Genomic DNA, 17,035 nt, shown 5'->3' with positions numbered 1-17,035 from the left:
TCCAGAGATGACTGGAAACTCTTGAATGCTGGATTAGGCAATTTGTTGTTGAGGGCACCAGGAGTATTTCTGTTTTTGAGAAACAGAAACACTAGCTGATAGAACACTGGCTGTACTGACTGTTCCTGTAAATAAGCAGTTCTCTTGGTTTTCAAAGTAAAATAAAGAGTGCTGTGGTAGCACATTGCTATGTGGTTTAAGCAGATTCTCGTGAAAATGCACACACATGTTATGGGTCTTTCTTCCTAAGACATGGTCAGTGCAGTTATGATTGTGATTAAGTGTCAATCCTTGTCATTCCTGAGCAGAACTTACGTAAAATTATAATCAGAATAGTTCCTCTTGTCACTTGGAACTTTTTTCACATTTGGTGTATTAACTGTATACAGGTAGGAAAATGACCAGCGTAGGTGAAAAAATACCTGGCATCTTCTGCTTGTGGGAGTTTCTTTTGTTAGCCAGCTGTATGCCCTTGGGCAAGCCCTTGAGCTTCAGTCTTCTCATCTGCAAAATAAATACGAGTTTTACTTACCTGATAGGTTGATTTTCTACTTACCAGATAAACTATAGTATGTAATCGACGTGAAATGACTTTGCAGATTGCCTCTTGCTCCAAATGGAAGGCGCCATTTCTCCCCGGCCAGCCCAATCATTTGTTTAAGGTGCAGTCATCACTCTACAGATAAGAGCCCTGCTGTGGTCTGGTTAGGTTGGTGAAGCACTGAGAATCCCGCCCTGCCGGGGTCACACTGCAGCTGGTCCAGGGGCCCCTGCAGGATGGACAGTGTCGGCGAGGGAGGGATGAGAGAGCCCCAAGATCCTTTCTGGTCACCAGGCAGGCGTCTCCGCACTGACTGAGACTCAGCTTTATTTATGGTTAAGTGTTTGGGGGACTGCACAGAAGTGGCATTTGCCTTAGACAATGATTTCTGATGATAAATTCCTTTGATATGTAAGAATTTTCCAGAACATAGATTTGTAGAAGACTCATGCATAACCTTTATCAACAGTGATTGATGTAGGTGATTTAGATGCTTATCATATGGGGAAGGAAGGTATCTTTAGCATTCAAATATAAGACCATGTTTTTAGCATAGCAAAGGCAAAAGTTAGTTCTTTGTGAGCAGGGGTCAATAGCCTGTTGACTTAAGGGGAACTATAAGAAAAACAGGATTCTCGGGAAACATAATGTTTGCTCCCATAATCACAAAAGTTCCTACAGTAAGTTCCTTCACAAGGTGCACTCAGCATACCAGGGCCAGAATAAGTCACTCCCAATACCAGTCAACAAGGTGCTTCAGAGGTCGGTGCTCAAGCAAAAACAGTTGAGTGGAAGTGGATATCAGTCATCATCTGACAGCAGGAGACCTTGCAAATCTGCCTTAACCTCACAAGGAGTATTCTCTACCATTGAGTTCAGAATGGCTTCTAACACCGCCCATTCATGATTTTCTAAATTAAAAGATACTAAGATACTGTCACAGGGTTTGAAAAAATAATGGCCTCAAGAAATAATAAAAGCACTTAAATTATGTTTGTCTTAAATATATTTCTTATAGATATTATGCCAGAGAATGTTACTAAACCATTTTTAATGTGCAAAAACATTAAAAATGTGTATTTTAGAATATACTGAAATGTGTCACTAAGAATTAATATGACATTTACGAAACCTACATGTGTAAGAATCTACTCTGATTTTTTTCTCCAGATAATTTAATAAAATTAAATTGAATGTGACACAAAAATGTCTTTCTCAGACACAGCTTAGAGAAAAGTAAAAATTCCTTATATTTTTGCAGGGCAATAAACCTTTAGTCTTTGTTTCTTTTCTGGTACTTCTCTAATTACCAGAATATTTGAAATATGTATCTTTAAGAACTTTTTTTTTTTTTTACTGTTCTATCTGGTTTTTGCCGACATTGCCATGGCAGAGCACTCAGATTACATATATATAAAAGATACAGACATAAAATTTAATGTTTCATCTAGCAAATGTGTACAAAGCAAAATTGACCTGTAGCTTCCTTTTATAATCTACTGGCAATGTTGCCCTTGGTTATACTTTTGGCTACATTTTGTATATTTGAATGGCTCTCAGAACAAAGAAAGATGGGAGTAGTAATGGAATAAAATAGACTATTGCCATTAATCATTAATTCTTTTATGTCAAGACAATTTGTGGAATTCTGTGGGAAGTAAATTATGATAAACGTCATTCATCCAAATTACACTTCCCACAATTGATACCTAAAAGTTCATTCAGAAGAACAATAAATGTACATTCCCCAATTATTTGACATAAGTCTTGAAAAACTACCCACTTATGCAAAGCTGGATTTTGGAAGCTAGCATTAAGAGTAGTGAAATGAAAATAAAACTAGCTTAGAAGATTCACTGACTCTTAAAAATATTCCATCAAGGGAAACGAGCTGTTAATATCTATAAGTAGTTTAAAGTTCGGTTCATGCACAAGTGTCAGTTTTTGAAACCATATTCAACCAGACTAGGGATAATAATGAAATAAACATGAATCATTTGATTCATCTTATCTGCAGAAATTTATTAGATTTGGTTATTACCCTGCATGCTTTTTTTCATGAGAGCAATGAAATAGCGTATACATTATTCTTGATGGAGTTTAAAAATACAAATAGATCAGTGTGTAGTATTCTATTTAAAATCCTTACTGGCGGCTGTTATTCTGACACTTCTCACTAAATGAATTAAGTTCTTTATTTGTCAGTGTAAGGCATAGGTAAAATTAATGACAGTGTATTACTGACAGATGTATGAAAGGGCCTTTTAGACCTTAGTTGGCATATTCAGAGTTTTCCCTTAGACCAGGGTTCCCAACCTCTGCAGTATTGACATTATGGAACAGATAATTCTTTGTTGTGGAAGCTGTCCTGTGCTTTGTGGGATGTTTAGCAGCATCCTTGGCTTTTACCCACTAGATGCCAGTAGGCTTTCCTCCTGTGCTTTGAGGGTTTGAGGGACAAGAGGGTCAAAATCCACACCCCTCCCTGCCAGTTAAGTCACTGACTTAGACATAATATATGCAAAACTTTTCTATTCTGTAGCCCAGAGTTCATTTATAGACCTATTCTTAGACATAGTTTGGCCTCAGGATTGGCTTCTCTTTAAATTTATCTCTAATGAGGTATATGTAAGCCAATTTACTATGTCTCTTGTAGAAAGAGACAAAATCATTATAGCTAAATACTTCTGGTACACAGTTGTGGCTTACTAGTAAACATTCTTTTCCTTTTTTTTTTTTTTTAAATTTTTTAAAGAGAAAGAGACAGAGCATGAGTCGGGGAGGGTCAGAGAGCGAGGGAGACATAGAATCTGAAGCAGGCTCCAGGCTCTGAGCTGTCACCACAGAGCCTGATGCAGGGCTCAAACCCATGGACCATCAGATCCCGACCTGAGCCAAAATCAGATGCTGAACCAACTGAGCCACCCAGGCACCTCTCATTATCTTTTAAAGTTGGCATTTTCTAATTATATCTTAAGGGGAAAAAAAAGTATCCATTTATTTAAGAAAGGCAATTGATTTCATTTAGGAAGAACACTCTGAAACATGCTTTGAGAATTTTTTTGTTGTGGTAAAATACACAGAGCTAAATTTTAACTATTTTTAAGTGTGCACATCTGTGGCATTAAGTGTACTCATATTGTTGTACAACCAGTACTACCATCCATTTCCAGAACTTTTCATCTTCTCCAGCTGAGACTCTGCTCATTAAACACTAACTCCCCATCACCCTCCACCCCCATTCCTGGCAACCACCGCTCTATTTTCGGTCTCTATAATTCGACTACTCTTGGCACAGTTTTTTAGTGGAATCATGCAACATTATCATTTTGTGAGGGGCTTATTTCTCTAACATAGAGTCTTCAAGGTTCATCTGTGTTGTAGCAAGTATCAGAGCTTCTTTCCTTTTTAAGGATGACTAGTATTCCATTATATGTATATTCCATATTTTGTGTATCTGTTCACTTATCTGTGGATACTTGGGTTGCTTCCGCCTTTTTGCTCTTGTGACTAACACTGCTTTTAACATGAGTTCATGATTCTTCTGGGTATATATTCAAAAGCGGACTTACTGGATGAAATGGCAATTCTATGTTTAATTTTCTGAGGCGCCACCATCCTGTTTTCCACAGCAGCTGCACCACTTTGTATTCCCTTCAGCAGTACACAAGGTTCCCTTTTCTCCACATCCTCGTCAGCGCTGTTATTTCCTGTGTCTTTGGTAGCAGCAGTCCTAATGGGTGTGAGATGGTATCTTATTATGGTTTTGATTTGCATTTCTTTAATGATTAGTGATGTTGAGTATCTTTTCCTTTGCTTATTGGCTATGTGTGTATCTTCTTTCCAGAAATGTTCATTCAAGGCCTTTGCCCATTTTTAAAACCTGGTTCTTTGTTCTTGTCATTGAATTGTAGGAGTTCTTTATATATTTTGGATATTAACCCTTTATCATATATGTGATTTACAAATCTGTTCTCCCATTCAGTGAATTGGCATTAACTCTGTTGATAGAGTCCTTTGAGGCACAAAAGGGTTTAATTTTGATGAAGTTCAGTTTATTTTTATTTTTGTTGCCTATCCTTTTGGTGTTATAACAAAGAAATCATTGCCAAATCTAATGTCTCGAAGCTTTCCCTCTCCCATCTTCTAAGAATTTTATAGTTTTAGGTCTTCACATTTACATCTTTGGCCCATTTAGAGTTAATTTTTGTATATGATGCAAGGTAAGGGTCCATTTTCATTTTTATTTGCATGTGGATACCTAGTTTTCCCAGCACCATTGCCCTTTCCCTTTTGGATGGTTTTGACACCCTTATCAAAAATTACTTGACCTTATATGCAAGGGTTTATTTCTAATTCTTCTATTCTGGTGGTCTCTATGTCTATCTGTATGGCAGCACCACACTATTTTGATTATAGTAACTTCGTGGTAAGTTTTGAAATCAGGAAATGTATTTTCTAAAATGAAGGCTTTATTGTTATGCAGATATGGTAAGGCCAACAGATAAGGGGGTGATTGTTATGGAAAGCTGTTTGTTAACTCATAGTTCCCAAGAGGAGGATGCTGCCATGCGCTAGGACCATAGGAGGAAGCACCAGGGCTAGTCAGGAGGCAAAGAGAGAGGGGAAAACAGGTTATTGTAGCTTCAGCAGAAGAAACATGGGAGACAGGATTAGCAGTTTTAGCATTGACTAAATTGAACAATTGCAGCAGACTCTGGGGCATAGAGGCTGTCCCTCGCTATCTGGCCTTGTATGATTAGGACAGTGGCCCAGAGGGTGAGAGCCCAGTAGAGGTGGTTGGGATATGGGCTCTGGACTGGTTAGCTTGCATGTAAAAGGCGTGCTATGGGGGAGTTGTTTACTATCTCTAGGAATAGGCTACCCCTGGGAGGGACAATCTCTCCAGGGTGAAAAGTGATGGTTTTAGTCCCAGATGTCAAAGCCCCATGGACACATGGTTAATACAGTGTGAGACCAACTTCATTCTTTTTTCAGGATTGTTTTGACTATTTGGTGTTGCTTGAGATTTCATATGAATGTTAGGATGGATTCTTCTATTTCTGCAAAAAACATCATTGGGATTTTAATAGCGATGTCATTGACCCCACAGATCACTTTGGATAGCACTGACATCTTAACAGTATTAAGTCTTCCAGTCCATGAACATGAGATGACTTTTCAATGACTGTGTCTTTAATTTCTTTTCCAGGGATGTTCTATAGTTATCAGTGTATATCTTTTTTCTCCCTGGTTAAATTCACTCCCAAATACTTTATTCTTTTCAATACTATTGTAAATGGCATTTTCTTAACACCCTTTTCTGGATTGTTCATTGTTGTAGAGTATAGACATGCAACTAATTTTTGAGTATTGGTTTTGTATCCTACACATTTGCTGAATTTGTTTAGTATTTTGTTGCAGTTTTATGGTTTTCTACATATAATATCATCTTGTCTGTAAGCACAGATAATTGAACTTCTTCCTTTACAATTTGGATGCCTTTTTTCCCCTTTCCATATTGCCCTGGCTAGGACTTCCAATACTATGCTGAATAGAAGTGGTAAAAGCAGAATTGCCTGATACAAGAGGGAAAGCTTTCAGTTTTTCACCACTGGATAGGAGGTTAGCTGTGACTTTTTCACATATGGCCTTTATTATGTTGAAATAGTTTCCTTCTATTGCTAGTTTGTGCAGTATTTTTATCATGTAAAGATCTTGAACTTTGTCAAATGTATTGTCTGCAAAGACTGACAAGATTCTGGTTTTTTTCCCCTTCATTTTGTTGATGTACTGTATTTCATTTGTTGATTTTCATATATTGAAATGCTGTTATATATAATCATATGCTGTTGAATTCAACTTGCTAGTATTTTATTGAGGATCTTATATCAGTATTCATTAGGAATATTGATCTGCAATTCTTTTTTTTTATAGTGTCTTTGTCTGGCTTTGGTCTCAGGATGTTGCTGGCCTCAGAATGAATGAGTTGGGAGGTCTTTCCTCTTCTTCAGTTTTTTGAAGAGCTGGAGAAGAATTAGATTAATGTTCATTCTTCTTTCAACGTTTGGTGGTATTCACCAGTAATCTCATCTGGTCTGGGGTGACTTGATTTTTAATACCACATGCTTTCCCATATGACCTCTTGCTAGAAAAAGAAAAACTAGTGCAAAGTTAGTTCCGCTTTTGTTTTGAAAATTAGCCAGAGCCCGACATGTAAGTCCCTAAGTGGGTGGTTCACAGTGTGTGCCTATGGCTTTTTGTTCTGCCTATTCAGGCATATTCAGCCAGGTTTTTTAAAGCTCTTAATTACTTTTGAAACTGGAATGTGAAGTACTTGTTAGTTTCTGTCATTTTTAAAAGCATTGCCGATCCTGAGAGACTAATAATTTAACATTATTTGGTTTACACAGCATTATATAGCAAAAAGAGTAGAAAACTGGATTTTTACCCCTGATGCTACCCTCTTCTCACTCTGTGACCTTGGAAATAGGTCCATAGGGGCAGTGCATGTACAGTATTTTACACCTAGAATAGACCGTGTTTTAACACTCCCCAAACAAAATTATTTTTAATTAATAAATCTGATGTTAAAGAATAATAACAAGAAAAAAATACAGGCGGTGTTCTCTCTAACTTCATGTATATAGTCCACCAGTAAAAAAAAAATTAAGAACTTAAGAAGCATTACAACACCAAAGGAAAAAAAATGACAGATTAATACATTTAAGTACATCAGTTATTTAAAAAAAAAACAAACCTGTTATCCAAATTGGTCTGTTATGGTAATGAGTAATAATTAAATAGTTTGCTTTTGATTCTTATGCAAATTTATTAATAACTTCATTGAATTTGATCTTTGACTATTCAGACTAAATAGTATACTCAGATTTATCAATCAGTTTTGAGTCATAGTTGATTAAAAATGCTTTTTTTATAATTTTGAAAAATTTCTCTCGCTTGAAGCAATAGATGATGCATAGTTCAGAAAAGTTTTAAGCATAAAGTAAGTCTGGAAGAGCTTTATAAAAATCACATGTCACAATAAATTCCAGAAATTGCAATACTGCCTTTGTTTCTTTGGCAACTATTCTAATGGCTCCCAATGTCCCCACAGTATAATAGTTTAAGTACAGATAAAAACATATGCAAATTTAAGTACCAAAAAGAGATAATGTAGAATAATGCATTTGAACTGATTCAGGTTTTATCTGCGGTTGCTCTACTATCTTGCTCTACTATCATTGTTTAAGTGCAATAGTATTTACTCCCAAGGTGTTTGAGGGGCTGAACATCTAAAGAAAACTTAAATGATTCTGAATTATTAGGAATTTCCTTTTGAAATAAGCATGTATAGCCGACTTCAGTTTTGTCTGGGACGGGTTGCGTAACTGGAAGTCCTCTAAATTAACTTCAGTGTAAAATACAAAATCTTACTAAAGGATAAACAATAGAAATGTGTTAACTTGAAACATTTTATTAAAATTTGTTAATTTGAAACATATTATTAACATTGGCCAATAACCTCAGTAATTATTTAGGGCTCTAGACCAAAGAATGATTTTTGGTTTAGGAATATTTTATCACCAGTATTTTCCAGTTCTGTCAGTGCCTGGTGATGTTAAAAAAAAAAAAAAAAAAAAAAGTCTTTCATTTGTTTGTGTCTTTGATTTAAATTCTGTACAGACAATACACCCTCTTATTGCGTGCACCCAGGGCAGAGCTCTCCCACCCTCCTGCTGGTGCGGGGCCTCTAGTACATATTATTGCCTATTGAAAAGAGAATGCTGTAGACCGTCCTATGTAATATGACCTCATTTTGTTGTTATTAAAGAAATATGTCTGTATAAACATCAGGAAAAAAGTCTTTGGTACTCATTGAACTACTAATGCCAGGAAAAGGGGTCGTAGAAAAAGGATTTGATATGTATGTAGGGGAACTATCACTTCCTATTAGACTTGTATGAACCTGTTTGAATGTAACTATAGTTTGATGGGATTGTTGTTTTTCAGATGTGTTTTAATTAGAGGAATACTTATTTCAGACTAAATCTTTTATAGAACCCCATTAATTGAACATAAAAGCAGAATGGCTGTTTTTGAAAGTGATGGGCAACAGGTGGTGATGGTGTACAGTTAGTTCAGTATTTATAAAAGATTTTTCCTTATTTCTGAGAGTTATTTGTAGCTTTAAACAGATTCAATGGGGTGTCAAATTAAATCTTTGGATTTTATAAGCATATGGACTGGGGCGCATGCTGGCATTAGAATGGCTTTGGTGGCATTGAGGACGTATTGTGACAGTCTGTCAGGCGGCGTATCTGCTGCTTTCGTTGAAGCAGCTGCTCAGCAACTTGTCATTTTGTCCAGTAAGGTCACAGCCTTCCAAGCCACACATCCTCACACCTGGAATAGATACACTCTGGGATAACCTTCACACCTGTTGGCTTAGAACACTTTTTACCTTTTGCTTAAGTGGTATGTAAGAGATAGCTAATTGGGGATTTTTTTTTTTTTTGCTATATTATACAATAAAACCTTATGTGTCTAGGAATCTTAGAAAATGAGCCATTCCATCTAGCCAAGTTTACACAAAGCTGAGGTTTTATCTTCTTTTTTTTTTTTAATTTTTAAAATGTTTTACTTATTTCTGAGAGACAGAGAGACACAGCAGGGGAGGGTCAGAGAAAAAAGGAGACACAGAATCTGAAGCAGGTTCCAGGCTCTGAGCTAGCTGTCAGCACAGAGCCCGACACAGGGCTTGAACCCACAAACCGTGAAATCATGACCTGAGCCAAAGTCGGACACTTAACTAACTGAGCCACGCAGGTGCCCCAGGTTTTATCTTCTTTAAGCACACCACTTTTATAACTTTGTCTTGGATAGAAATCTTTGAAAATGTATTTCATACTTGTCTAAGCAGCTGATGTGTTTTGCCAGATGGACTCTGAGCCCCATGGTCTTTGGGACCTGCAGAGCTCTGAGAGTAGGCGGCAGCCTAGGGAAGGCTGGAGGGTCCATGATGTCCCCGAACCCCCTCCTCTGCCTGCACCTGCTCCATGCTGTGTACATTCACACTGCTTCAAGAAAAAAATAAGTTTAAGAATCTATTTATAGATATATTTCATACTTTAATGGTTTTTTAAAAAATTAAATTTTATAAACTTTGTGAATTAGGAATTACTGAGAATATACAGTTTTATATTATGGTGACTGTGGGGATGTCCTCAGGGAATTAAGAGAAAGAATGTTCTTTTTTAAAATTTAGAAAAAAAAATTTTTTTAGAGAGCAAGAGAGAATATGAGCAGGGGAGGGGGCAAAGGGAGAGGGTTGGAAGGAGAGAGAGATAGAAGGCACAAGCAGGGGAGGGGCAGGGAGAAGGAGAGACAGAATCCCAACTCACAAACTCTGACATCATGACCTGAGCCAAGATCAAGAGATGGACACTTAACTGACTATGCTCCCCAGGCGCCCGAAGAGAGAAAAAATCTTAGCAGACTCTCTGCTCAGCACGGAACCCAACACAGGGCTCAGGCCCACGACTTTGGTATTGTGACCAGAGCTGAAATTAAGAGTCAGATGCTCAACTGACTGAGCTACCCAGGCGCTCCAAGAGAGTGTTTTTCCATACCAAATGCCGTCAAAGACTGTGTTTTAAGTTATTGTTATCTATGTTCTCCTTCCCTGTAAGGCTGATGCCTATCATTTCTTCCTATCTCATTTATCAGCATTTTTTTCTAATTTGTGACATTTAATATGGTGTACATTTGGAAACCAGTTAACTGACATGGTTAGAATTATGTGTAAAGTAAGGTAAGTAGATTCAAAATCAGAAGAGCTTTTCATGAACACTGCAATGTGTGTAATTGGGCTTTTTGGTATCTTTTTTTCTTTTTGATGGATTAAAAGTCTTACCATATAGTTCTCAACTAAATTTCAGGCAGATGTTATTTTCAGGTAGCCAAATTTTATTTATATATATATAAAGAGTATGGTCTTGTCAGTATATGAATATATAAACTGCCCTCTGGTTTTGTTTTGTTTTGTTTACTGATTGCTATGAAGAATGCAAGTTTGCATAGCACTTACTGTTAAAAGTGAGAGGCTAAGAAATAGAGTGAGTTTAAGAATTTCTTGATAAGAAAGCAAGACTAGATTCTCAACTGGGTTAGAGAGTGGTCAGCATTCAACTTCTTTTCACCCGGACTGTGAGGCCAAGACATGATCTGTCTTCTGTGAAAAAGCTAGTTGGGTATATATGTATATTTTAGTCATGATATCCTGAAACTACAAAATGGACATACCGTATTTAGCAACATCTTAAAGTCGTTCCCTAGAACCAGATGGTAAATAGTAGAATCATCGAGGAGGATTGAATTGAGTATAGGAACGGGAAGAGGAAACTCACTTTTATTTGAGTTGTCTGTATGGTTCAAATTATTCCAAGAATCTGTTCCTGAAATTAAATTATTAGAATTAAAGGATGGATGTGGGGGGGAGGGAGGAATGGGCATGAAGGAGGGCACTTTGGGGATGAGCACTGAGTGTTATGTAGAAACTAATTTGACAATAAACTATTTGTAAAAAAAAAAAAAAAAAAAAGAAATACATGTAGATAGACTGGGTTCTCCTTTGGAAAATATAGCACTTGTATTGATAAAAATAAAATAAAATAAAAATAAAAAATAAAAAAAAAAATAAAAATCCCTGAAGAAACTAAAAAAAAAAAAAAAAAAAAGGACAAAAAATGGGGAAGATAAAAAGTGGTTTGATCTGCCTTCTAGATGTTTTGCTTACAATTCATATAAGAGTAATATTAATTTTCATTTCTCCATAGGCAGTGAGCCAGGACCTTGACATGTATTACCTCTGGTCTTTGTAAATATTATTTATTACTGTAAAGTGTTATTCTCCTCATTTCAAAGTTAAAGAAACTTTACCTTGCTCAGGGTCATGCAACTAGTAACAAGTGAACCAGAATTTGAAATGTGCTTCCCAAATCTTTATTTTTCTGTTGAGTTGTGCTGGAAAAAGTGCTCTCTGATGGGAAGTGTCCGGGCTGTTGCCTCGTGGTCCAGATCACAGGGTTGGCTGAGCCAGTTATGGTGCGTGTCGTAAAAGAATAAAATGAAAAGAAAAAGTGATTAAACAGCATCTGAGCATGCATGTTTCATTAGTTATTTTCTGTATTTATTAAAAAATAATTTACAGCTAAAGCAGGATTCCATTTTTGAGGGAGCTTGTTGACATTTTTGTCTCTTTCAGAATATAATATGTTTTGCCAAAGTTCCATGAAAAGAGTTTAAGTCTTCATGTTTTATTCATCTTTTGAAGAATTACAGTCCATGAGGCTGAAAAAATGGATTTTGTTTAACCTGTTTCCCAAATTTATAGCATCAGCATCCCCTCCCCAGCCCACTCTCCCTACCAGTGTAGTGCCTGTGCAGGTCCCAGGGGTCTGGGGCACAGACTTTAAGGGAACCTTTGACTCTACCTCTAACCTCAGCCTCTTTTTGCTTGAAAAGCCTCAGTGAAGAGGAACTTCAGATCAGATTGGCAGAAGAAGCTTTTCTAATAGTTGTTTCGTCTTGCGAGAGAGTCTTCTAGCTACCTGTGCAAACCTTCTGGAAAGATCCAGATAGATCATGATAGAAACGGCCTGCATGGGTCGGGCGTCACAGAGACCTAAGTTTGAATCTACAACTTCATTGCAGAGTGACCATGAGGAAATTAAATGTGGTGTCCTTAAACCTTAATTTCTTCATCAGTAAAGTAGAAGTAATGTGATTTTATAAGAGTGGTTTTTAGAAATAGGTAAGGTAGGCGAAACAGCTGGCCAAAATCGGCGCTTCATAAATACTGAGAGTATGATGGGTCGTCCAGCTTTTCATCCTGCTCATCATGACTCGGATGAGCGAGAAATCAGAGCAGCAAGGACACATGGCCACGGGAAAACACAGTTTCCTTTTTCCCCGTTAGCTAGTGTGACGGTACCTGAGTGTGCCACATGTCCTGTTTTCACTGGAGGGCCTGGAATCAGTGCTGACCTGAGGTGCGCTATAACTTGGTAGGGTCTGCATCGGTCACAGTGCTGTTTGTTTGATAGGACTTAATCTGTGTCAGAACTTAACTTCTGAAGACGTGTGGAGCATTGAAGGCAGGGATAAAGGATGACGTTGGTTTTCATAAACTCTTTTCCTCTCCAGTCTTCTTTGCTGTGCGTCTTCAGAGACAGTAATTTTCATTGTACTAAATCTGTGCCTTTTTGGCCCACACCTTGTTTTATCTTTATTGTTGTGGAACTCAAAGAACATTTTTTCATCTCCCTATAGAAACACTGAGAACATCTCAGGAAGAACTTCAGACATCTGACACAGATGCTTTAGGTGTTTATTTACTTTAAGGAATGGAGTTGAACCAGAAGAGATGTCTTCCGTTCTTTCCCAGTGATTAACAAACTGTACTTTTTTAATGCATCTAAAAAATATTTTAAGACCTGCACTTTAATTTCTTACAATAATGCTGCTTCTTGGCATATATTCTTTAAACTTGATTTAAAAATTATAGGTAGTTAAGTGAAATTTGAGGAGACATAGAGGCATAAAAATTTACTTGGATTGTGTTTGATTTTGTCATTTAAAGATACTAGAGATTTTTGAGATTTCAGAAATATGGTTACCCACGTTCGGTCATGGTAAGAGAAGACTTAGATGTTTCTAATACGTTGTGTTCCTGTTGGACATTAAAACTGTAATGAATGCACTTTTAGCACTGTGACTTTCAAGCCGATTGCTGTAGTAACCAAATATCAAGATGTAAAGTTATGTTTGTCTCTTCTGCATAGAAGAATAATTATCTGGAAAATGTCATGTGACTTTCAAATTTCTTTTCTCAGATTCTTACTGACCATTTAATAGCTAGTGAAAAACAGCATATAATCCAGTGGGAAGATTTCATGAAAGAACAACACAGCAAACAGGCCGAAGTGGATGAAGAACACAGAAAAGCCATGGAGAGACTTAAAGAACAGTACGCCGAGATGGAGAAGGACCTAGCAAAATTTTCAACCTTTTAAGAACTTTAACCGTAAGAGCGACAATGTTTTCATAGGAAAACATTGACTTTCCCCCCCAAAAAAACTGTTCCCACCAAACCATTTAGCCTCTGCTTCAAGCTTAGCAGTAAATTCAGCGGCACTCTTACATCAGAAGGCAGAAAAGTGTTTAATAGAAGAAGAGAGCTACATCTTTCCAGTTTTAAGTGCCTGTATCTCATTATTTGAATGGGGAGGAGTAGCAGGAAAAAATGGCACAAATTTGTTTTTTGTTAATCAGAATTGGGTGTTCTTTCCATTGATTATCTCAGAGAACTGTAAGCACAGACTTTTTAGAACAAATAATTCATTCTTACGCAGGGTGAATAGTAGTTATTTGGCTTAGAAGGCAGATCTAATGGCTGCCTGTCATAATGTCCTTGGCTATTGGAAGACTGTGTACAGTATTATTCCATGAGTAATGTAGACAGAAAAAACTGTCTTTGGAGCAGACATCATATTGAAGAGAGGGGAGTCAAGACCTTGTCTCTGCTGAGGCAAAGATGGCCACGTCGGTCTTTGAACTGCCTGCTGGGAAGGTTACAGACTGTGCAGAACAGCAGAGTGCCGCGTGTGTCACTGAGTGACGAGACACACTTGTTAAGCTTTGTGGCCTTCCGGCACGTAGTATTTTCAACTTTTAAGACATACTTAGAAGGAAAAGCTTACCAAAAATCTATTTGACTTTTAGCCTTTCCAAGAACCATAATCTTGTCTGTTACCTCATTTACCTCGTTTTTGTGTCTGTGTTGCTGTGGGTAAGCTCTGTAAGATAAATAATGTCTATACACGTTTCAACTGTTTAATGAGTAATCAGCAAAATCTGCCAAGGAGTCCCTCTGGAACCATATAAAGACTCTGGCTCTAAATAAACCAGAAGTATTTGCCCACATAGCAAATGATCCGTGTTAAATGTAAATCCTTTTTTAGTGTTCAGTGTCTGTTCTCATAAGCAGGTGTATTATGATGAAACATGTACCAATTCTGTCATCACTGTGATCTTAAAAAAAGTCTGCTTTTAACAGTCTAATTGAGGAACCAAGTTGATTTTTTTATTTGCCATAAACCAAGCAAAATTAAATGCAATAATTTCTTGAGATTTATGGCAAATGGATTTGAGGTATGGGTAAATTTTTCAAGTAGTTTTTAGTGCTCTTCAGTAGAGAAAGGCGCAAGAAAGAAAATACCCAACTCCCTCGTGTTATCTCAGTGTTGCTACTGCAGAAAAGTGACAATGCTTGCTTGTGTAAATTTATGGCTTACTGTCAAAGCTTCATTCTTGGCTCCATGTTGAAAATGTGATTAAAGTTAATAGAGGAGATGAAATAAGTATTTGAGATTTCTTTCAATAACACTGAACTTCTGCCAACTTTCTCTGTCCGCTACTGTGGGCCTGACAGGTCCATCAATCACTCGCTGGTACCTGGACTAAAAAGAGCACTTGCTGACACAAAGGCATGTTGGAATTTTCTTAATTCTCTTTCAGTGCATGAAAAAAAATAAAACCACACTTCCAAAAATAGCCCACACATGAAAAGGGAGGGGAACCTTAAATGAAAATTCCCTTTGTACTGTAGGCAGTTTTTGGAATGCTGTTAATTGCCTGTGCACCATTTGAACAGATGCTAAAACCAAGACGTCAGGACTGTGTGTGAGAGAGCAAATGTCTTAACTCTGGTTCCTCCACTCGTGCAGCAAAGGCTTCTGATAGTGTTTGTTCATCTCATATGAATAATAAATACCATATAAGTTTGTATATTTTACATAAAGATGTAAAGGACTTTGTAAACCAAAATGAACTGGTGGGCATCTTGAACTTTCAGTGTTAAGATAGTACATTCTTTCTTTATAACTTTGTGAGCTAGTCAACATAGTGTGTAAAAGAGATAGTTGGTTTGCCTTCCCCTTAAATTTTTCACTTACATTTCAGTTTCCAAAGCACTTTTGACAGAGATTTTATTTACATATAAAAATTAATTTACAGCATTTCTGTTGTTTATGCGGTTGAGAGAGGTAATATGGATTCTATGTAGCTCACAGGATTATTTTATAATGATCAAATGAAATAATGTTCTGTCCTATCAAAGTGCTATAGCAATATTTGTTTTTAAGGTCTAAGTAGTTTCTATTTTTCATCATGATTTCTTTTTTTGACTTCTATATTTGTGGAGTTTTTCATTTCATAACCTGTAGATTTTTAATTGTCCTTATATGATGGGTTTATGCTGTAATTGGATTATGGTTAGGGAATGGGTCAGTATCAGACTGATATGTTGAAATTTATTTGCTTTATGACCTAAAATATTGTTAGTTTTTGTTAAGTGTTTCATTAGTGCCTGAATGTGTGCTATTTCCAGTTACTGGGTATCCATTAAACCAAACTTATAGTGGTGTTCAAATTATTTCTCTTTTACTGTTTTCCTTCTCAGTGATCCCTCAGATTCTGAGATATGTTGAAATTTCCTACTCTAGTAGATTTTCTAATTCTTCCTGTCATTCTGTCAATTTTTGTTTTCTGTATTTTGAAACTTTCTTATTAGGTACATACAAATTTAACATTTTCTGTCTTCAAAGCTTAGAATTGAATCTCATAGTGTAGCTTCTATTTCTAGTAATGTTTTTTATTTCATTTTGTATTACTTTTAAATCTGTGTTTTTTAACTGAAAAATTCTGACTTTTTTTCTTTCTATCTGATTACCTTTTAACTGGAGGGTTTAATCCACTTAAATTTGTTAAAACTACTAATCTATTAGGATTCATTTATCTCCTCTTCTGTGCTTTTGTGTTTCCTCACTGCCTAGGTTTTGTTGGTTGTTTGTTTTGTTTTGTTTTTTGCCTTCACTTATATTGAGCTTTGTTTCCTTTTTCTTTTTTTTTTTTAATGTTTATTTTTGAGAGAGAAAATGAGAGTGGGGGAACGGAGGGGCAGAGAGAGAGAGGGAGAGAAAGAGAGAAAGAAAGAATCTGAAGCAGGCTCCAGGCTCTGAGCTATCAGCACAGCACCCAATGCAGGACTCAAATTCATGAACCGTGAGATCACAACCTGAGCCAAAGTCAGATGCTTAATTGAGCCACCCAGGTGCCCCTTGTTTTCTTTTTCCATTTACACTCCATCTACTAGTTTAAAAGGTAAAACTTGGGTGCCTGGATGGCACAGTCAGGTAAGCATCCAACTCTTGATCTTGGCTCAGGTCATGATCTCACGGTTCATGAGTTTAAGCCCCACATCAGGCTCTGCTCTGATGATGCAGAGCCAGCTTGGGATTCTGTCTCTCCTCCTCTGTGCCTTTCCCCTTCTCTGTGCCTCTCCTTCACTTGTGCTTTCTCTCTCTCTCTCTCTCTCTCAATGAATAAACATAAAAAATGTTTTTAAGGTAAAATTCAATTTTTAACTTTTAG

At 36.9% G+C, this 17,035-nt stretch overlaps 1 protein-coding gene across 1 annotated transcript in view; it reads left to right on the top strand.

Annotated features, from left to right (window-relative positions):
* BLOC1S5 (biogenesis of lysosomal organelles complex 1 subunit 5) overlaps positions 1 to 16,034 on the top strand; it is a 47,620-nt gene extending 31,586 nt beyond the window's left edge. The window contains exon 5 of the mRNA XM_039254424.1: positions 13,438 to 16,034. Coding sequence (XP_039110355.1) covers positions 13,438 to 13,617 — 180 coding nt within the window. The 3' untranslated portion in view covers positions 13,618 to 16,034. The remainder of the gene's footprint in view (positions 1 to 13,437) is intronic.
* The last annotated feature ends 1,001 nt before the right edge of the window (positions 16,035 to 17,035 follow it).

Source organism: Hyaena hyaena, unplaced genomic scaffold (assembly GCF_003009895.1).
Source record: "Hyaena hyaena isolate Hyena2069 unplaced genomic scaffold, ASM300989v1 scaffold_481, whole genome shotgun sequence".
NCBI lineage: Eukaryota > Metazoa > Chordata > Mammalia > Carnivora > Hyaenidae > Hyaena > Hyaena hyaena.
This window is presented reverse-complemented; position numbering and strand designations above follow the sequence as displayed.